Raw genomic sequence first — 22443 nt, forward strand, 5'->3', positions numbered from 1 at the left:
TGTGTGTGTGTGTGTGTGTGTGTGTGTGTGTGTGTGTGTGTTGCATCTTTTTTTGTTCATTAACAATTTCCACATTTCTCTTTTAACTTCTTCTTCTTATTTTCTGGCCCTGCTGTATTTACACATAAATCACTTCTACATCAGTTAAAGAAATCTAAAGTAAGTAGATTGAGAGGATCCATATTTCCTCCTCACATCCTAAGTGTTGCGTAATCCTGTTGCAGTTTGAGGACGAGGACTGAGGCGGGCCTATTAGCACTCATTGTGAAAAGCGAGCCGTGGAATTGCTCAGCAAATGAAAGGCAGACTTGTATCTCACAAAGAAGAAGTAGAAGAAGAAGAAGAAGAAGAAGAAGGCCTTGGAAGTAAATAGGTGGTTTTCCTCTTGGTTCCAAAGTAAATAAGTTAGAAAACTGTTTCCATCCACTTTGAAGCTGAATGGTCTGGGTCCTATTTACACCATTTAGCCGTCTGAGCGTCCGCACAGCTGAAAGGTATTGTACATGTAGAGGGGAAACCTTGAGAGGGGCCAAATCTGGAGGAGCTGGAATAACACAGGGAGGATTAACAATGCGTGTGGCTGTGCGGTTAAACGTCCAGCCTCTAACTTGATAGTTTTAACAACTTAATAATATGTACAAAAGGGCAAAAAGCGAGGCTCCAATTATGGTGGAGCTGGAGGAAAACACGGCGTGTTCACAGGCCCGGCACGACTGGAAACCATTTCAGAAACCAAATAGCAAGTTAAGTGTTTTATATCGCTTTGCTTCGTTTAACATGGCTGTTAGAAATCAGCTCAGGTGGCAGCGGCGGACAGAGTCATCGCATATTAATCCCCTCTAATATGACCCAAAACTGTGTAATGAAACAATTAACTCCCAAAAACCCCAGCTCGGCCCCCCCGGACCCCCCCGGACCCCCCGGACCCCCCTCCCTCGGCTGGAACGCTGTCAGGCTTTGATAATCCTCACCTCAGAATCAAACTGTGCAAGAAACCGAAACCTTAGACGGCTCAGCGCGGCCGCCTGACGTCATCGGGTCGCGGCCCGCTCTCTTCCCACAGGAGTGTGCACTTGATAAGACCGGCAGACCCACTTAAAGAAAGAGGGGTTTCTGTGTGTGTGTGTGTGTGTGTGTGTGTGTGTGTGTGTGTGTGTGTGGTTTCCAGCCCCCATCAGGAGTCAAGTGCAGCCTCTTGGATTTGTTACCAGCAAAAACTTTTCACAAGTGGCAGTGGTTGAGCCGCTCCAGAGCAGCTCCAGAGCAGCTTCAGAGCCGCTCCAGAGCCGCCCCAGAGCAGCGTAGCCTCTCTCTCCTCTGTCGGGCGGCGGGGGGATTAACTTCAGGCCAATAACACGCAATTAGATTTATTTTCCCCTCTTAAGCCTATTAGGCCTCAGCAGAGCAGTCAGCGGTCCTTTAGCTGAATTTAATTGTGTTTTTTATGCCCAATGAGCTGCAGACTGCGGGGGGCTGCGGGGGGGGGGGGGGGGGGGCCGGAGGAGCTTCAGTCGCTCGCCAGCGGGTGAGGAGGCCCTTTCGTGTTCAGGGGAGGGGAGAGAATTCGTCTGAGCTCCCCGGGTCTGGCAGGAGGGGGGTCTGTGGGTCTGTGGGTCTGGGGGTCTGGGGGTCTGTGGGTCTGGGGGTCTGGGGGGTCGGGGAGTGGAGAATAGGAACTGGTCGAACTGTAGAGTGAAACCGACACCGCGCCGTAATCGTGTAACTTTGCGTGCCGTCCTCCTTTCACGGGCTCGCTAATCCCGTTACGGCGAAATAAAGATGTGACCGCAACTCCCTCTCTCCCTCGCTCCCTCGCCCACTCACTCGCTGGCTCGCTCGCCCGCCTGCTCGCCCTCCGCTGCTCGTTTACAGGGCCTTTGTGTACATTCAAGTTGTCCGCCATTGTTGGTTGAGTGGCTCCCCGCTGAATCACACGAGAGGATGAAGACGGAGAGGAAGAAGCCACACAGAAGGGTTGATTGAAAAGTTCTGAGCCTGACGTGGAACTCAATTATTTCAGTCCACATCAGAGAGAATCACTTTTTGGTCCATCATCTTTCATGATTGCGTCCTGTAAGCAGCCGTGTGTGCGCTCAGTGTGATCGGTGATGAGCTGCAGGTGTGTGTAACGACCTGCAGAGCTGATGACTTCATAAATGAATCATGGCTGCAGCTCAGTGTGACGCAGAGACAATAAGCGTCTGCTGCTATTCTTCAGCTCACATTCAGGTTCACAGCAGCTAAATCACAGCCGTCTGTCCCTGCTGAATCAGAACCTGGCCCTCCATTCTCCTGTATTCCCCGTGGGCCCTGCTCGCCGCGCCGTTACATGTTTGCCATCCCGGCACCACGATTACAGAATTTGACAAATGGAGGTGCCGTCCCTCCGTGTCAGGTGAATGCTGTACCTGTGCCAGCAAACCAGAGGGATCCATGAGGGAAGAGCTCAATCAGGTCCTCATTCAGGCGGAGAGAGAAGAAGAGAGAGCAGGAAGTCATCACCACCAGACACGCAACAACGACACACACAAACACACACACGACAAATCCCTACCAGGCCACCAAACGTGATTACAGTGCAGGATCACACAGGCCGGGATCCTGTGTACAGTACACACACACACACACATCCCACTGCACCCGACAAATTGCCGCTATTAAAAGTCGATCGCGGCGGCCGCAACGAGCGGCGAGACGCGACCGGGCCCCTCACGCAATCCAATCAGTGCGAAAACAAACATGTGAAGCTGCAAACTCTCATTACGCCATCAGACTGAAACACTTCTACATGACTGAACAAACAAATCCCTTCGTTTTTTAATGTTTGGCTTGGAGGAGGAGGGGGGGGGCAGATTAGTAATCATATCGCCGTCCTGTTATTCTATGTCTGCGTGGAGGATGAAGAGGAGGAGGAGGAGGTGTGTAGATGAAGGAGAGTGGGGTTGCTGAAAACATAATTGGCGTGGCCCCGGTGACACTGTCCGTCACACGGAGCCCTGCCTCTGTGTGTGTGTGTGTGTGTGTGCTTGTGTGTGTGTGTGTGTGTGTGTGTGTGTCGGGGCCCCCGCGACGTTTCATTAAACACGGAGTGAGGGCCTCTGAGGAGATGTTTGTGCAGCCTCCGCGGCTCCACCACACAGCGAGGAGCGCGAGGAGCCGTCACAGCCCCGCCGCCGCCGCTAATATAATTAGCTATGCACCCCCCCCGCCCCCCAACCCTCGCCCCCCCGCCCGACTCATAATGACACTCCACGTATACATTTGCTTTGTGTGTGTGTGTGTGTGTGTGTGTGTGTGTGCGTGCTCCTGTGTGAGTGTGTGTTTCCATCTTAGCGCCTCTCAGATGGAAACTGTTCATTGTTTCTCACCGAGGGGGAAAAAATACTGTTGATGATTTATGATTTGATTTGCAGGTCAGGGGGAAAAAAAAGAGGAAATTGCCGTGGAAACGTTCTGGGTCGTTTCTTCTCGTTACTCGCTGCACCGCTTCCAACGTCTGCGTGAAGGATTTCAGTGCTTGACGTGTTGTTGGGTAGAGTTATTCTCCGCTGTAGGAGTTACTCAGACGTGATGGTCGTCACCTGGATGCTGACAGAGCTGCAGCACTTCCTGTTAACTGCTTGTTCTCCAGTCAGACCTCGACCTCCAGAGGAATGAAACTTTAAAGCTGATATTTACGGGTTGATTGATTTTTATCTTTATCCATGTTGCAGGTCAGTGAGATGATTGACAGGCTCGTCGCAGTGGGCGGGGCTCTCTCCAACTTTAAAATAACTCTCTCCAACTTTGTGAGGAAAGTTTTGATTTACACACAAATTGACACAAAAGCTCAAAACACCAAAGTTTATACATTTAAAAAAATCTTTAAATTGCTGATCTGCACTTATAAGGCAAAATGTACAGATTTATTGATTATTAATGATTATTATTGTAAATTTCAGATGATTACAAATTGAAAATAATTTTGTTGAATGAAAAAAACAAACATGCATTGTGTTTGATGCTGAGCGTCAACATGAGCTCAGTATAAAGAATGATGCAGGTTGAGTCCATGCAGCAGTCAGAGTATAAAGGGTTAAAACTTCCAAACGTGCTGAAGTTAACCTCATAAATTGTTACGTTGTCTCTTGTGCGTCTCTGCAGACTTTGTTAAGTGTTCACAGTAACAAACTGTTACACTGAGACACAGAGGACACACACACACACACACACACACACACACACACACAGGCTTGTGCATAAAAGGCCTGAGCCTCGTGGTCCTCAAACGCAGCACAGATAACCATCACACATATTCAATAAGGGGGAGATAAGAGGCGGCGCGGGCCGGAGGGTCCTCGCTGCCTTTTATGGGCTCAATGCAGCCCAGCACAAAATGGGGGACAGTAGCAGCTCCTCCGTGGGAAAGTATCTGTTTTTATCTCCGACTGTGGAGCCCAAACGTCTAAACACTCTATTCTGTTTGGCTTCAGCGCTCCTCTTCCAAACGACTGGAGGAGGTGCTGCCAACTTTTCTTTAAGGTTCTTTAAAAAGGGGCTCGATCTCCTCCCTCCCCCCCCCTAAATTACCTTTAATTCCAGCATTCAAGTGGCTCTTAGCGTGTTCTCCTCCCCGGCTGATCTGCAGCCTTGTACTTCTCACTATGCTCGTCTGTCCATCACCTGAAATTAAATAATCATAATTGTGTAAGTCGAGCCCGGAGTAGCGATGCGCTGAACAGAAGCTAAACATAAAGCACTTCACCTGGCTCCGCGCGTCCCCGTGTCTGCTAGCAATTAGTCTATAGGTTTGTGCGCCGCCATTGTTTGGAGCGGCCGGCTCTCCACCAGATAATGAACCGTAATCATTGAGTGACGCCGTAATTGCCGAGGTGTATGGTGACACGACAGACCATGCAATTACCCTACTTTTGACATCAATGCTCTCATTAAATGATGTCATTGAAACACGACACTCTGGATACACACCCACCCAGCCGTGCCTTTGACACACACACACAAACACACACGCACACACACACATACAACTGTGAGTGAAAACAGCTTTCACTTAACAATTTGCACTTTGCTCAGATTAGGTTGGACTTTTTTTAAAGCTTTTTTATTAATTCAGGAGTTTGTAAAGTGTGAATGATCACTTCCTGTTAATGTGGCTGTAAAAACTCATGTATCGTTCACAAAAAGGGGAATTGAAATAGAAAATAACTAAATTAAAGGAACAAACCCCTGCAAAACTCAAAATATAGTAAATAAATTCAAAATGAGAATCTGTTGTTTCTCCTTGTCTTTATTTTGAAAGCAGTCCGCCTGTTTCACATCAGCTGATCGTCTCCGTCTCTCCTCTGAGCTCAGACTTCTGTGTTTGTCTCAGATTTGATCCTTCCTGATCTCTCAGCTTTAACACATTAATGTCCACATGAGTGAAGCTCCACGTCTGCAAACTGCACATGAATCAAGCGTTCAGCTCTCTGCTCTGCACCAGCCATCAGCTCACACACACATACACACACACACACACCTGCACACTGTCACCATTCACACCTACCCGACCTCAGAGCCCCGCAGGCTTCACTCAGCCCGGCTGTGACCCGGTTAGGTCAGTTTGTTTGTCGTGCGTGTTTAAATGCTGAGTCAGCCGCCATTTTGATTGATCTTATTTTGTGTAACATTATTCAGTCTCTGAGTTTGAGTCTGTTGACACATTTATTACCTCACACACACACATCCAGACTCTTTATGCTGACAGCAGCTCAGGAATCAAACCACTTTAAAGGTTTCTGAGCTTTTGAAGGCTTAAAAGTTGAAAGTAAAACCGGTAAAAATAAACTAAAACTAAACTGCAAATGACACTAAAATTGAAATTAATATTGAGATAAAAACTATTAACATGACTGAGAGAATAACACATTCAATTTGTTTTGTTTGGTGCTGAGTCTGATGAATTTAAAGGAGAAGTATAAAAAATATAATATCTGCATTCCAGCATGACTCATTAAGTCTTGATCCGACTTGGTAGAGGTATGAACTTGCTGCTTTGCTGTATTTATAACCCGAGCTTCTGCCTCGGTGCTTAGGTGTCACATGGGAGTGTGACTGCGGCGTGTGTGTGACAGGATTAGAGGCCTGTGTTCACACACACACAGACTGAGTGTAATATTCATATCTGTTTTCACTTACATGTTAAGAACATTTACAAGGTGGCTGTGCAGAGCCAGCAGCTCTGATCCTTTATTAAGTGTTAAAGGCTACTGGGGTTTGAGTCGCCACTTAAAGATATCCTGTAAAAATGTGTCAAGCAAATGACTTGTTCCTGTTTTATAGAAGGCGACTGAATGACTGCAGTCACACACCGACGAAGAGGCAAAGCCCTGAAGAAACAATGGGATTATACTTTAATTCTTTACTTTAACACGCAGGCAGGACCCTCCCTATGTTGATGTGTGTGTGTTGTAGCTGCTCCTGTGTCACACACATGTTGGTGTTGTTGTCACTGGAGATGTTTGTGCTCCTCTTCAGGTCTGTAGGTCTCTAATGGACCCTTATGGATCCATGTGATAATTAATCTACAGCACAAAGGGAGAAGCTCTGCCCTCCACAATAGAGACAGAGGGTTCAGGGTCAAAGGTCAGATATAGGTCAGGTACATGTTTGTTGCATATAGCTTGTAGAGGCGTTTCGTGTGTTCTTATGGGTCCATGGGTGAAGACCAGAATCTCCTCAGTGACTTGGTTCAGACATAAACTTCACCCTAAAGATCAGGAAACTTTGTTAAATCCCTGCTGTATCACTGACACCTTCTGACACACACACACACACACACACAACTCTTCTTTGTCTCTCTCATGCACTTCACAGGAACATTTAACTCTCATTTAACACACACACACACACACACACACACACACACCCCGACATGCGAGCACAAACAGAACACAAGCAAAAGGCCAGGGCCATAAATAAACACAAGAATTTGTAAGGTTGACTTTTGCAATTAGGACTGCAAGGGAGAATATATCTCAGAGAAACATTTTAATGAGCTTCTGCTAAGCGTCCCTGCTTTCTAAAAAGAGCGGCCCAATAACACTTCATCACTCAAAAACTGATGTAGAGGAGATTCTTGAGGCTGAGATATATTTCAGCCAGTCCTGCGGCGGCGGCGGGGTAAAGAGCCCGGGGGCGTCATAAAACCTAAAGGCAATTAAAAGCGGTTATTTTTCACCTCCGTTTCTGGATTCTGTAGCAATTAATCTGCCCAATTTGATTACGAACGGCACAAATTAAACAATAAAGAGCTGTCTAATGAGGGATTAATTATGGGGAGCAGGAGGGGAGTGGAACCCAGGCAACAGCCGTACGTCAGTGTCTGCCGCAGACAGTGCAGAGCCATAAGGAAGACAAAGAGGCTCCTCGCCCATGTGGTCCCGCGCTGATAGGGCCCCTCATCACAGATCAGTAGATCCACAGCCCATGGAGCCCATAAACGGCCCGGCCATAATTGAAAGTGCCAAAATCAATAGTGTTGACAGGCCTTAATTAAATTAAATATGTCACCCATAGGAGAGGGGCGGGTGTGTGTGTGTGTGTGTGTGTGTGTGTGGAGAGGGGGGGTGAAGGGAGGGGGAGGGGGGCAGCAGACTGTGGGTGCCCAAGTGTGAGTGAGCTCAGTGTTCAGGAGGAGAGGAGCTTCAGCTGCAGGGGCGACAAGAACCAGGAACTAGAGAACTACATGGGAGGAAACAAGAAGTGGAGGTACATACCTCCACCAAGGAGGAGCTGTCCTGTGCCATGATGATGACTCCAAATTTTAATAGATTTTTTATTAAACTTGATGGGCAGGTTAGAAGGGAACTTTAGTCGCCCCGGTTACCACTTTGACATTTTTTCAGGTGATTTTGAATCTTAAGTTGTGAATCAAATTGTTTCTCCTGGATCCCTCGGATTCAGAGCCTCCATGTAGGCCACGCCCCTTCTTTTTTTCTTTTTTCTTTTTTTACACCCAACTTCATTTTCTGCCATTTCTATCTTTTTATTTCTTATCTCCTCCCACAATTTTTTAGTTAATTGTCTCAAAATTTTACATATCGAATATTTTGACCAAATCGGACAAAAATTTTATTTTCGTTTTTTGATTTTCCTCACTGCTTTTCTTTAATTGGCTGTCCAAGTAGAGTGGACTTGGCCCAGTTCCATTCTGATACAACATGGCAGCTACCATCTCAGCCACATCAGTGATAAAACAGTGCAGTAGCCCCGCCCCCCTGCACCCTGCTGGTTCCAGTGAGCCCCACATGTGGAACAGGGACTCAAATTGAAACTGGAACTGAAGCCGGAGCTGGAACGGTTCCCACGGCTGTCATGTCAGATCCAACTATTTTTCTGGTTCTCGCCAGGAACCAACATTTGAGGCTCTGAACCTGAATGTGTTTAAGGTCAAACTGTTAGAGAAGTAAGACGTAAATGAGAACTATGGGACTCCAGCAATACAGACCTGATGTTTGTGATAAAGAGAGAAAAGCCCGACCCCCTTAAAGATGATTTCTCTCAGCTTGGCAGCTCTTTTAAAAGCTTTATTTACCTCTAATAAAGCCATTAAAAAGTCATATAAACCTTTTGTTTGTGTTGTGTAAGATGGCTGCATGAAGCTCCACCGTTGTGCAGCAGAGGAGAGAGAACCTGCTGCCGGCTCATTACTAACCAGAGGATCTCCAGCGTCTTCAGGCTGATCCTGCAGGCCCAAGGATAACAAGGAGGCGAAGGAGGCAAAGGACGTCACCTGTGCAAAACAAAGCCCGGCTCCTCATCATTTCAGGCTTTGCCCACATTTAACAGGATTAGCCTGAGAGTCAGTGAAGGGTCACTGACAGTTTTCCTCTGGGTGGAGGCAGGCGGAGGACAGGGGCGGGCAGGAGATGGAGATGGAGATGGGGGGGCCAACCCCCTCTGGATAAACTGGAGTTGCAGACTGTTGAGTCTTGTGAGATTAGAATGGAGCCAAGACTTCTGCACTGTGATCTGAGGGACGGAGCACAAAGCAGCACAACCTCCCAGACCAGCCCCCCCCATCCTGCCCCTTTGTTGTTTGGGTTTGCGTTTCCTTGCCCAGATCTAAAGAGGGAAGGAGCCAGAATGATGAGCTTAAGGTTTCAGTGAGGGACGGTTTATGTCCGCGGTGTCACTGTGAGGGCAGAGCACAGAACCAAGAACCAGAATCAGAACCAAACCGGACCCCTGAGTCACAGAAACACTGATCTGACGTCAACATGCAACAAAGTCATCGCCAACAAAATCATCTCTGTGTTGTTACTCGCCTGACTGGATGAAAACGGAGACTGGGTTCAGTTCAGCTCAGGGGGGAAAAGGATTTGATGGAGACGGAGAAGCTCGATAACATCTACAGAAGAATCTCAACACAAACAACTCTCACTTATTTGTTCTTCTCTTTTAGTTCTACTTCTACTCTTTCCTGCTGTGGACTCAGTCAGAGAAGCTTTAATGTCACAGATGAGCTTTGTTCTTATTCTGCAACATTAAAACATTTAACACTGAAGAAACGAGTTTATCTATGTGCTTAATATTTATAATAATAATAATAATAATCCTATGTTATTATTAACATTTAGTTTAGAGGCACCGGCTACGTTTTGATTCCATTCTCTTCATCATTAAGCATCTTCATCTCTCTGCAGAGTTATTGCTTGTTATTCGCTTATTGAACATTTCATTTAAGAATCTATTGAGTTTCTATCAACAAGCTGCTGTGCGTTTGAAAGCCTCATTGCCGGACTTTATCAGCTCTAATCCCATGATTTGTCATTAGTTAATCAATCCATTAGATGGTTGCTATCATATTAGGCAGCTCAGTGATTTGCAGATGATGCGACTGTGCTTCCTGTTTAATGGCTTGAGAGGAATGGAGCCGCCATGATTCACTCTCACACCGACTCCTCCGTAATGGAGATGAGGTGATTGAACGCTGGAATGTTGTAAATCCAGCCGCCGCGGTTTTATCAAAGGATTACAGAGCAGCGAGTGATGCTGATGTAGAGTCACACAGAGGTCACACCAGAGGGAGGAGATGGAGATCAGGTGTGTGTGTGTCTGTGTGTGCGTGAGAGAGAGAGTGTGTGTGTCTGTGTGTGTGTGTGTCTGTTTGTGTATGTGTGTGTGTCGATTAGCTTTCAAAATACGTCACAGTTCCATTAATTTTCCAAATGATTTTAAAGAATAAAAAAGAAAGAAACTACAAAATATCATATTTAAAAAAAAAATTATATATTTTTTTAAATATGTGTAAAAGACATAATGAAACGTTTACAATGTGCTTGGAATAACTTATGTAATTATTAATCAGTAATATAATAATAATTATAATTATACAAACATTATTTGATGGAAGGAAATATTTTTTTTAAACCGTTGCTGATTATTAAATAATAAAAAAGAAGGAACAAGAACTAATTATGTATTATTATTATGTGTCATTAAAATAAATCCTTTAATGTAAATAATGAGCCTGACCTGCTTCCCGCCTCTTTAACAGCTGTTACACAAAGATCCGTCTGTTCCGATCAGACCGGAAGCTGCTCAACCGGTTGATGAATATTTAAATAACCAGGTCACAGGTGTGTGTGTGTGTGTGTGTGTGTGTGTGTGTGGGAACGATCTGATTTCTTCTTCTGGACTTTTCCTTTCCGTCTTTATTTGGAGCAAAGCTGCAGCGTGGTGGATGGAAGCGGCGACTCTCTCTCCCTCTCTCTCTCCCACACACACACACACACACACACACACACACTCTGTCGCGTTGTGCTGGCTCGCATCGCTTGTGTTCTGCAGCAGGGACGCGTGATTTACGGGCTCTCGGGGTGTTTTGGTGTTGGTGCCGGCTGACACACACACACACACACAGACACACACACACACACAGACACACACACACGTGCCCCCCGCTGGGGTGGAGACGCCCGCGCTGCTGAGCCGTTAACAGCTTTTATCGTCCAGACTGAGGAAGAGGAGCGAGGAAGCGCAGACTGTGATGAGAGGATAAACCCACAAACCTTATTGTGATTAAAGCCTCTGGAGGAAGAAGAGTCACGTGTTCGCTTCCTCATCATCAGTTTAAAACTTAACAGTGTTACAGCTGTGACACTGTGACAATGGAACCAAACGGACGGATGATAGATTTATAGATTTGTACATGCAGAAATATTTATTATTATATTTATTAAGTGGAACATATTTCCAGATCTGCTGTATTGTTTGTTACATTTAATAATCTATCATAGAGTCTTTATCATGGATCAAAGCTCTCAGGTGAAGAAAGTTTCTCCACATCCAGTAAACTTCATATCAAATAAAAACAATAAAGACTTATTGATGAATGATTGAACGAATTTTTTATGGATGCAAAACAGATTTGTGGTCAAAAACAGAGTGCGAATCATGAGGGTCTAAAAATGATCTAGTGTGTGTGTGTGTGTGTGTTAAACCTGTTACTGATTTTCTGCTGAACATCAATAATCTATAAATATCACTGAAATCGTGTCTCCATTATTTTTAGTCCCAAACATCTGTGTGTGTGTGTGTGTGTGTGTGTGTGTGTGTGTGTCTGCTCTCTGTTACTCTCATGTTGACCATTAGTGCAAATGAATCCAAGATGAATGAAATGATGTCATCATTAATTCTCTCTGTTATTGTAAACATAGTTAAACTTTGTTCAGAAGAGGCTTTGACTTTTAAGGTTTAAAGTTTTGTTTATTTGCACAACATATAGAAAATATTAAAATATGAGACTCTATCTGAGTCTCTACATGTTCAGGGATATAAGTGTCTGCCCCCCCCTCTCCCTCACACACACACACACACACATGTGTCTGTACTTTAAACAGTTTGGATTTAATTTCTCGATGCTCTGAGATTTACAGTCTGACAAAGATGCTGACATGTAAACAAAGTAAACAACCTTCAGCCTCTCTGTGTTAAATACAGAGATCATTTATAATAAAGTATTTAGTCATAAATGACCCAATTACATCATTTCATTTACAACACATTTATTTAGCTTTTTAATTTGGATGTTTTGTATATGTTTATGTAATTTATGTATTTAAATCTCTTGTTACAGGACAAACTCAGCTGTCAGAATGACGTCATGCAGGTTGGATTGGGGGGGGGGGGGGGGGGCAGTGTCGCCTGCTTGGGCCCCTTAAATGCTGTGAGCGGCCCTGCTGCACCTTCACACTGTGGAAATGAGAGTGAAGATCTGTGAGTCATCCTCTTCATCCTCAAATTGTGTGTTAACGTGTTTTATTCTCGTTGACTTGCTCTCCTTGCTCACACACACACAGACAGACAGACACACACACACACACACTTTCATGCATATCGCTTTGTTCCTTTTTGCTTTTTATGGCAACAATATTACAATGTTGTGATTGACCTAAAAACACTCCGGAAACGGAAGGAGACGAGAGGCAGCGCGCGCACATCCACCTGTTAAAGCGCCTGCGGACCTGTGAGCCGCATGAGTGTGAACAGCATCTCAGAGCTTGAATTGCCGCGAGGCATTGTTGCTCTCTGGCAGCAAAGTGCCTCGATCCGCCTGATTGCGCTAATTGCTCTGAAACAGGAGACATTATGTGTAATGATGGAGACCTCGGCGGGCCTCTTCATCCCTCTGAGTGCTGCAGATTCACTCACAGCCACCGGAGTGCCGCTGAGCCAAACACAGGTTGGAGTGAAAACAGAGAGGAGTCGCGTAAAGACTGGAGCAGTTAGTGACTCACATGTGCGTCCTCTTTGTCCCAGAGCAAATACGCTTTAAGACATCAGCGCCTTTCTGTCTTTACAGTCCAGAGGGACAAGAAAGGGGTTAAGACAACTGGAGGGGGGCGACAAAGGGCCTTTGTGCCGAGCCGCGGCCCCCTGCGTCGAATCAAAGGTAGTTTATGGAGCCACAGAAAGGCCCGATGAGCCGCTCGGTCGGTCAGGATCTCGGCTCGGCCCCCGTTTGTTGCCTCGGAGCTTCAGATGAGACGCTCTGGACGCTCTGGTGCTCGGCTCTCTCCGGACGTTAATTGGAGCGCCGCTCACCGGGCAAACACACCGGCAACGGCGCTCCTATAAACACAGATTCCTCTCAGTCTGCTGCTTCTCTTCATTCCTCCACCGTGCGGGAGTGAAACGCAGAGTAAGCGCCGGCGCGTCCCGCTGTGTTTGCTTTGTTAATTGTGCTTCATTTGTCATCATTTCCAAAGTGATTTTTCATGGCTGCCCTCCACTGAGCCTCTATAAAGTCAGACTTGTAAAAGCCATCAGCCGCGTCTGTTTCTGTCTGCACTGTGGCACTGAAATCAGGGCGAGCAGGAGCAGAATCACGGTGACGTTAAGCAGAGGGAGGCTCCGGTGAGACCCGGTGAAACCCGGTGAGACCCCGGGGAGCGTGTTTGTGTTCCGGGCTGGACGCGGTGGTGTTGGGGGGCATGTGGAGCGTGTGAGCCCCGGGCCGCTGGAGCCTCCGAGGACTTCAAAGCTCTGAGGCCAGTGAGCTGCAGGCTGAAGGCTCGATGTTTACACACACACACACACACACAAACACACACACACACATTGAGCAGCTGAAGGGTTAAACACCGGCCTACACACCTGATTCGTGACATGAGAGAAATTAAGAAATATTTGAGGAACATCCCCTTCATGTGTGGAACATAACTATAGATTATTGATCCATGAGGGAAATAAAATATAACAGGAAGAATAAAAGAGATGAAGTCTGGATGCTGCATAAATAAATGCATTTCATTAAAAAAACATAAAAACAAATAAACACATTTCAATAAATGCACGAATAAATGATTTTCAATTAACAAATATTATATATGTGTGTATTTCCACACTGAGTGTTCTGTTAAATCGCTCATATGAATATTAATAAGATGGAAAAGACAGATTATGTTAACATTCTGACAGATTTACTGCATTTTCTGCAATGATCAATAGAATTAATTAATTTCTTTATTTGACACTCAGTCATTAAAAGCATCCCAGGCCTTCACATCACAGTGGCACCTTCATCCTCCATCCTCTTCCTCACCGGGCGCCTCCGGTCACCGTCACCGTGGACGTTAGTGACGCGGCAGAGCTCCTCAGATATCACGGTGTGTAAGCCCCCTCAGCCCCGGTGAGTCTGTGGGCCTCAGCCGGGGGAAGCAGCCGGATCATGGGAGTCGATCCGGTGAGAGAAAGGAGCTCGAGTCCCTTTCTGACCTTCCTCCTCTGCATCACACCGTCAGAGGCTCGTTTCTATAGACGAGCGGGCGTGCGAGCGGCTGAGAAAGAGCTGATTTAGTCCGGCTGAATGGCTGAATGTGCCCGGGCCCGGGGGCGGGTGAGCATGTGGGGGCGGCGCCCTCCGTGCGGGTTAAAGTTCCTCCAGTCTCCCTGAAGTGCAGCGCTTTGATCCCGCCGCCGCTGGCGCCTAAGAACAACATCAGTTGTCCGCCATTAGGGACTCTGACAAATCGTGACAGATTGTTTATGCGCAGCAATTAGCGACGCGGCGCTTTGCTGAGAACAGAAGAAGAAGATGAAGAAGAAGAGGCCGAGCTTTATAAAGTGCTGTTCACATGGAAATGTAAAGGTATAATATCATTATATTACTCTGTATTACTCTGTAAGTAAACACATCTTATCGCTACAAATACTGTGTGTGTGTGTGTGTGTGTGTGTGTGTGTGTAGATATGTGACTCTACTGGGTGTTGTTTATTATTATTATTTGTTGTTGTTGTTTTTATATTTATATATTCACCTTATGCATTTCGTAATTTAGGATCTAAATTAAAATGATTCGTCTGCGATTTTACAAACTTAAAATGTATTTTTGTAGAACTCACGTCTGAACTATTGATCACTGATCCTGCTGCATTATGGAGATCTGTGTGGTTCCTGTCAGGTTTGGAGTGCAGACTGAACCCTTAAGGATCTATGAATACCCTGAAACCTCTACATGAGGTTAAATGAGACACAAATATGCTTCAGGAAGTGTTTTCCTATGACCTTTGACCCTGAAACATCTGTAAATTTTCATGGATCTCCATCCTAAACTAACTTCCAGGTGCCTTCATCAGTCTGCAGCTCGTCGCCTCTTAAGTTGAAGAAGCAGAGAGAAAGTTGTGGATCTACTCAGGAGCTATGTAAGAGTGTTTAATTAGTCTATCTTGGCGAGGAGAAAGCAAACAGGGATCCAAACTGTCTGTTGGAGCCTCCAGGCTGGGGCAGGAACGCCAAATATCTGCAGGAAACTCACGTTAATGCTGCAGGGGAGGGAGATGCGTTTCTATTATGACTCCAGAAGAAAGTGCTTGATGAATAGCAGGTAAATCTTTGACAGTCCTGGGCCTCCTTCTCCTCTTCCTCCTCCTCCTCCTCCTCCTCCTCCCTCGTCTCCACATCATTTTTGACTTTAATGCATGTAGTCAAAGGGGGGAAAAAGCCCCGGTGATCCCTCCCCCAAGCCCGATAATTACGCCTAAATGACTGCGAAGGCCTTTGTGTTTCAATCTGATTAGAGCCCTGCAGCCATCAATAAACAACACAGTGCAAGAGGTTCATCACGTAAAACAAGTCGGCAAACTGCTGGGAGATGTTTCAGCCTCGCTTTGTCTCAGGACTTGAGAGGCCGAACTCCTCACAGGGACGGGTTTTTGATTTTAAAAAGTCCAGTTAAAGTTCCTGATGCTTCCATATGAACAGCTTCACGTGAGGATAATGATCTGTGTTCAAACATCCTTCTGTGGGATTAGAGGCTTGATTAATTGTGCGTCATTAACCCTTACAGACCCTCACAGCAGGGAGCCTGCAGGCCGCTTTAGAGCCTCACAATCTGCCAAATGTTTGATCCACTAAGCCGTAATCACCACTGGTGTGTGTGTGTGTGTGTGTGTCAGAGAGGATGGGTCAGGTTTATAACGCTCATGTTTCACGGTCTCATTCCAAATCTGTTATTTTAACTTTTTGAACTTAAAGACAGCACACGCCATCTTTAATTCTAAGCTTATTTTGCTGTATGAATTAAAATAAATAATCTAAAATAAGCTTTAAACATCCCTCACACTCTCATACTGAGCAGCACTGAATTCTCACATCTACAGTATTTACCTGTGGCCATATGTATGTGGACACTGCTGGACTGTCCCTCCTCTGTTTGTTCTCTCATCTTCCTCACTTCACTCGCTCATCTTCACTCTCTCCTGAACTGAAGCACAGAATCTTGTCTGTTTACATCTCTGATCTCTGGTTTCTCTAAATTAGTTCCGCGGGGCTCAAACTTTTACAACTGCAGATGTACAAAAGTACAACATTTAACTCAAATCAGTTCCATGTTGTTGAACATTGTGTGTTCCTGTAGCCGAACTCTCAGGCTCAGAGTGTTTAAATGTCAAACAGTCTTAGTTTGACCCAAACGTGGAGTTGAGTCTGTGTTGTTGTTGTTGTCTATTGTTAACTTTCCCACTCCGGCTCTGTTCTGGAGGGCTGCGCTCGGTCCGGCCCATCTGCGCTCTGATTGGCCGCCTCCCTCCCCACGCCTGCCTTATTACAGCCCTGCGCTGCACTCTGGTCACATAAACATGAGGATACCGTCACCCTAGGGCGCAGCGCACCGCACCGCAGAGACTCTTTCCTCGCTTTCTCTCTTGTTTTTCCACCAAAAAACCCAGCCGAGCCTCCGAGTCCCCTCGCGTCTCCAGCCGGACCTGTATGGCCCCATCGACCGCCATGTCAACTCTGCCCGCCGGTTTGAAAAGTGAAGAGCTTCCCCCCCCGCGCTCGCTGCTCGGTGTCGGCAGAGGCGAGATGCAGACCAGCCTGAGCCCCGCGGAGGAGCCCCCCGCCCCCGCCGCCGGGAAGCCCAAAGTGGCCATCCTGCCGTTCAGCGTGGAGGCGCTGATGGCGGACAGGAAGCCCAGCAGAGACCTCTCCTCCCCGGACGCGGCCGGGACGTCTCAGGCGCTCGGGAAGGGCGCACGGATGGGATCTTACGGTAGTCTGGATACTTCCGTTCCTGCTTTGCCCATGAGCACTTCGTTTTCTGTGGGTGATATCATGAACATGCCTGACGACGTGTTGATAAAGCCCGAGAGCCCGGACAGTAAGGACCGGGCGTCCTGGATACAGAGTCCGCGCTTCTCCCCCACGCCTCCGCGTAAGTCCAGTTTATGTTGTCAGTGTGTGTGAGTGTGTGTGTGAATGTGTGTGAGCCATTTTTACGCGATCAGTCAAATATGTGTCACTACACGCTCGCAGTGTAGATTAACCCTTAAACGTTCATAGTCTGCACGGCCCGGGTCGAGTTGAACCCCAGCACCGCGGTCCTCTGGGCGAACCGGAACCTTTCAGACCCATGTGGGCTCGTAAACACTCGATTAGTCGTTAATTAATCGATGAGTGTGTGTTCGTCAGGTTTGACTGCACTTGGAGCAGGTTGTGTGTGTTTTGCATAACTTTGTTTGTGTTTCAACTTTTACTGATCTAAGATGCAGAGCAACAAATATAAGTCAGAACTTCTGTTAGAAAATGAAACTGTACAAAATGTAAAAAGAACATTTAGACAAACAATTGTAAAGATTTCCAGTTACTACATATTTGATGACTTTAGAAGAAGAGTCCGGACCTTAAACCTCCAGGGTCCTCCTCGGCTCTAAACGGGCTCGGTTCTCCTTTACTTTGGGTCTTTTGTTGGTTTTCTCGAGGCCAGGTTCGGTGCGTGTGATGCTCATGACGTCTTGTCTCCTCACAGGGCGGTTGAGTCCTCCTGCGTGTCCGCTGAGGAAGCACAAGACCAACCGAAAGCCCCGGACCCCCTTCACCACGTCCCAGCTGCTGGCTCTGGAGCGGAAGTTCCGGCAGAAGCAGTACCTCTCCATCGCCGAACGCGCAGAGTTCAGCAGCTCCCTTAACTTGACGGAGACCCAGGTGAAGATCTGGTTCCAGAACCGGCGGGCCAAAGCCAAGCGGCTGCAAGAGGCCGAGCTGGAGAAACTGAAAATGGCAGCCAAGCCGATGCTGCCGCCGGCCTTCGGGATTTCCTTTCCGCTGGGCGCGCACGTCCCCGGGTCTTACGCAGGCTCGCACCCGTTCCACAGGCACTCCCTGCCGGTGTCCCCGGTCGGACTGTACGCCGCGCACGTCGGATACAGCATGTACCACCTCGCCTGAGCTGCCGGGGCTCCGGGACGGAGATGGAGGCTCCTGCTCCCCCCCAGGCAGAGAGGGGCGCACAGGTGAGGCGAGGTGGCACCAGGACTCCAGACAGACCCCCTCACACACGCACACGCTCTGAGGAGTTTACACGCTGCATAAACAAGCCACCTTATCGCCATTTAAACTCAATATGCAAAGAAAAACAAGTGAAATTGCGGGTACAGATTTATTTTAAAGTCTCATTTATGTTCTGACTTATTGATCAATCAAACTTCATGATCTTTATGATTTTTATTATAATTCAGTTTGAGTAAAATTGTGATATTTTAAACCACTTATTATTATGATCTATATTTTTCCAAACCAACCTTTTTATTATTTGACACTTTAATCCTAAACGCTCGTTATTATAATATTTAAAGGCGTTAAATGGCTTTAAGGTGACTTGTTAGTAGTTTGGCGGTTCTGGTCCGTTCTGGACGGTTCTGGCCGGTGTGTGTGTGCGCCTCTGCTCGGCTCCTCTCAACGGGAGACTGGAGGCCTTCTGACGGACCGAATCAGACTCTTTGGACGGTTCTGACCCGCTCAGTTCGGGCTCATGTTATAACAGCTCAGTCTGTTAGTCAATGATTCCCTTCGGAAGGGAAAATGTGTAACTGTAAAATAATGTACATTTGAAGAATATCCTCATTTATATTATGAATATATTTGTGACATAAATTAACAATAAATTGTTTATTCTTTTTTCATTAAGCAGTTGTTGGTTTTGATTCTGTCACATTTTGTCCCTGAAGAAACTCAACGAGAGAAAAAAATCAGATGTTTAATTTTATTTAGACAAGCAAATCAGTTTTTATTTACATTATTATATAATATAAACACTGAGTCTCTTTATAAGGATCTATATGAAGAGTTTACATAGAAATAAAATAAGGGATTGTTTCTCAGAGTTCTACTAAATTATCAGACTCGTTCAAACTGAAATAGATGAATTTATTGATCCGTGGCTGCTGGATAAATGTGCAGCCCATTTCCCTCCTCTTCCTCTTCCTCTCCTCTTCCTCTCAGCTTGTCATGTGTCACTTCACTGACTAACACGTGGAATGTATTTCTACAGCTGTTGCCTATTGCTTTGGAATAACTAACCTAGATTCTGTTGGCGCCAGAGGAGCTCAGGGGGGGAGGGGGGGGGGGGGGGGGGGGGGCTGGTATCGACAGTTGACTTCAAAACGCTCCGATAAATATTAAAGATTAGAGATTAGAGATTAGTGCTGTGGGCTGTAGAGCCTGTAAACAAGCCACCGGAGTGTCATTAGGAGCGTTTAGGGCGGAAAAGGAGCTAAACACACACACACACACTCCGCGCAGGAAGCCAAACTTCTTCTACTTACACACACTCGAGTCAAACTGTTGCAACCACGGAGGCCTGAGTGTCTAAACCGGGACCGGACCGGGGGACTGACAGCAGCTCCGCCGCGGCTCGGAGCGTCTAAAGGGTTAAACTGTGGTCTAATTGCCGTAATGAGCGGAGCGCTGCGGAGGCTCCAGTCAGACTGTAGCTGCAGGCGAGGAGGAACCTTCATCATCCTCACATGTCAGCGGGGGACGAGATCACTCACACACACACACAGGCACACACACACTGATTTATCTGCTAGTTTGAACCCTGTTGAGTTCTTCAGGTCGCTTCTCTGTTTTTCTGAGCTTCCATTTTTTGCTCTGCTTTGTTTGGTTTAGTTTGATCTTCATCCTCCGCCTTTATCACAGCCTCAGCTTCAGTTTAACCCCTCACTTTATCAATTAAATACATAAGACACTAAGAATGATTAAGAAACTAAGTGAGACAAATGTTTGAGTCAAATGCACGAAATCTTTCTTTACCCAACCTCTTCACAAATTTTACGCTTATTTAGTATTATGGTGTCATTATTATTATTTTACTATATGTATTATCATTATCTATAATTATGTTCTCTTCATAGACTTATAAGTGATTGTATGCTAAATGAAAAAATATAAATTCGTCTTTAAAATCTAAATTAATATCTAATATAATATACAAAATTGTGTAAAAAATATTATTTAAATTATCTTATTTAAACGTAATGCCAGGGTTTAAATATTAGAAATACAATAATGTATTTTGCCTCGATGATGTAATGTAATTTGGATTTGTCCTCCTCTCGGTTTTATCGTGACTGAGCGCAGATCAGCAGAGAGCCGCGGCCCTGCTGAGGTCCAGACCCACCAGGAGCCGGACACACGGGACATGATCGATCAGGAGGCCTGGAGCCCGGAGAGCTGGATGCGTTCTCTTCACATCCCTGCTCCAAAACCATTCACTATCACAGTCTGGTTCAGATCTGCAGGCTCGGTGGAGAAAAAAACCCTGATATTTATATTTATAGAAATGATGATTGTGTTGTCAAACGGCCCACTTCCTGTCATTCCCGCTGTGATGAGCACAATCTAGTGAAATCTAAAGTCTGATTTAACCACGATCACCTATTCAGCTTTGTTCTACATGAAGTTATTGATTAAGGGATCGATTGACCGTAAATCCTCTTCTTGAAGCGTTATTGAAGGTTTTATTAAACGTGATTTGGCTTCAAATGTTTCAGGTTAATTGTCTGAGCAGTTCATCAATACTGAGCTGTGAGTGGGAAGAGCAAACGGTGATCAGGCGATGAGCGTTTATCGATCCTATCTCATTAAGACGGTGTTTCCGGGTTAAACCCGCTCTGTGCGCTGCAGCTGAGAGTTTAAACGGATCCGCTTCATTCTGTGACACTGAAACACTGAAACACTGAAACTGTGACTGTGCGGAAACGTGAAGCTGAAACTCTGCGAGGCGCCGAGGTGCTTGATCCTGCCGTTTGTCATCCCACGCTGCCATCTGCTGGTCAGGGGTGATACTGTACAGGCCTGCGTGACAAGAAGTTCATGATTTGGATTCATTGCTAAATTATTAATGTATTTTAATAAGGAAGATGCAATTATTAACAAAATGAACAAACGATGATAGCATGAGATGATTTCCATCCCAGGTTCATATGGGCTTTAAAAGAAAAGTAAACACAGATGGATATGGCTTAGGAGAGAAACAGTAAACAAAGAATAAGAATCAATAAGAGTCTAATGACATATATATTATTCTAATGAGCAAATTAGAGTCTATAGTTAGTAGTAATTTAATACATCTGTAATTGTAATTGACAGCTGCAGGCCGTCGTGAGAGAAAGAACAAACCTGTTGAAGAAATACACGGCACACAAACTGATTTTTCAAACAGTGACAACGAAATGCAGGGAAATAAATATTATGAGATCCATGTCAGCATCCATCATCAAAATACCATCAACAGGGATTTATTTATATGTTTAATGAGGACAAAGAGTCAAAATGGATAAAGCAGACACACACACACACACACACACACACACACACACACGCACGCACGCACGCACACACGCACGCACGCACGCACGCACGCACGCACGCACGCACGCACGCACACACACACACTGGTTTGATCGATGCACCAGACACCAAGGGTATAAACAGTATGAAATATAAAAAAGTAAAATACTGTTATGAAAATACTCACATTTTTTCTAGAAACAGACTCTAGACACAAACTCTATATCCACATATAAATGGTTGATTACTCGATTGATGATCATTATAATAGGTACATCAGTGACATTGAAAGACTTGACTTGTCCTCACAGGGCCTGTGTGCTTTGTGTCCACTAGAGGGTAGCACAATCCTCTCTCTCTCTCTCTCTCTCTCTAGCTATTGCTTAAGTAATTACTCTACAATGTAAATCAATGTAGCCTTGTTTGTTTGTTTGTTTGTTTATGAGGTTAATGTGCTGTTGACAGGAGGGAAAACCTGCTTTTATGTGTTTGAGTTGAAACTCTTAATCCCAGCAGAGGAGAGAGGCAGCCAGTGAGATGAAGAGGGAACGTTTCCTCTCTTACACTAATGAGGCAACATTTGTTTTAATGGACAATAAAAATGCTAAATGAGATGGAAAATTGCCCGAGAGCCCAATAAACAACACTTAATCTCCAAATGCATCAGGCTTCCATTAATGTAAATAGATTTCTGATCTGTCCTTTACAAGACAGTTTCCCTGAACAAAGCCGGGATGATGGCTTCACGTTGGGCTGAGGCCTCCTGAGGTCTAAAGGAGTTCTCCTGAGGCTTAATGAGAGAAAATAAAACCTGGATCCTGTCAAAG

At 45.8% G+C, this 22443-nt stretch overlaps 1 protein-coding gene across 1 annotated transcript; it reads left to right on the forward strand.

The window, feature by feature from the left end:
- Positions 1–16560: 16560 nt before the first annotated feature.
- On the forward strand, positions 16561–18949 carry msx1a (muscle segment homeobox 1a). The gene is made up of 2 exons (XM_076149606.1): positions 16561–17198; positions 17793–18949. The coding sequence occupies exons 1-2, from the start codon at positions 16754–16756 to the stop codon at positions 18209–18211; spliced, it is 864 nt and encodes a 287-aa protein (XP_076005721.1). The 5' UTR covers positions 16561–16753; the 3' UTR covers positions 18212–18949.
- Positions 18950–22443: the final 3494 nt, after the last annotated feature.

Source organism: Genypterus blacodes, unplaced genomic scaffold, assembly GCF_046128005.1.
Source record: "Genypterus blacodes isolate CSIRO-AG114 ecotype Tasmania unplaced genomic scaffold, CSIRO-AGI_Gbla_v1 ptg000006l_1, whole genome shotgun sequence".
NCBI lineage: Eukaryota > Metazoa > Chordata > Actinopteri > Ophidiiformes > Ophidiidae > Genypterus > Genypterus blacodes.

Excerpts from the sequence above, each read along its gene's own strand:
- msx1a (XM_076149606.1), top strand. The coding sequence starts at position 16,754 with ATGGCCCCATCGACCGCCATGTCAACTCTGCCCGCCGGTTTGAAAAGT. Across the intron at positions 17,199-17,792 it reads CTTCTCCCCCACGCCTCCGC|GGCGGTTGAGTCCTCCTGCG; the intron begins GTAAGTCCAGTT and ends GTCTCCTCACAG.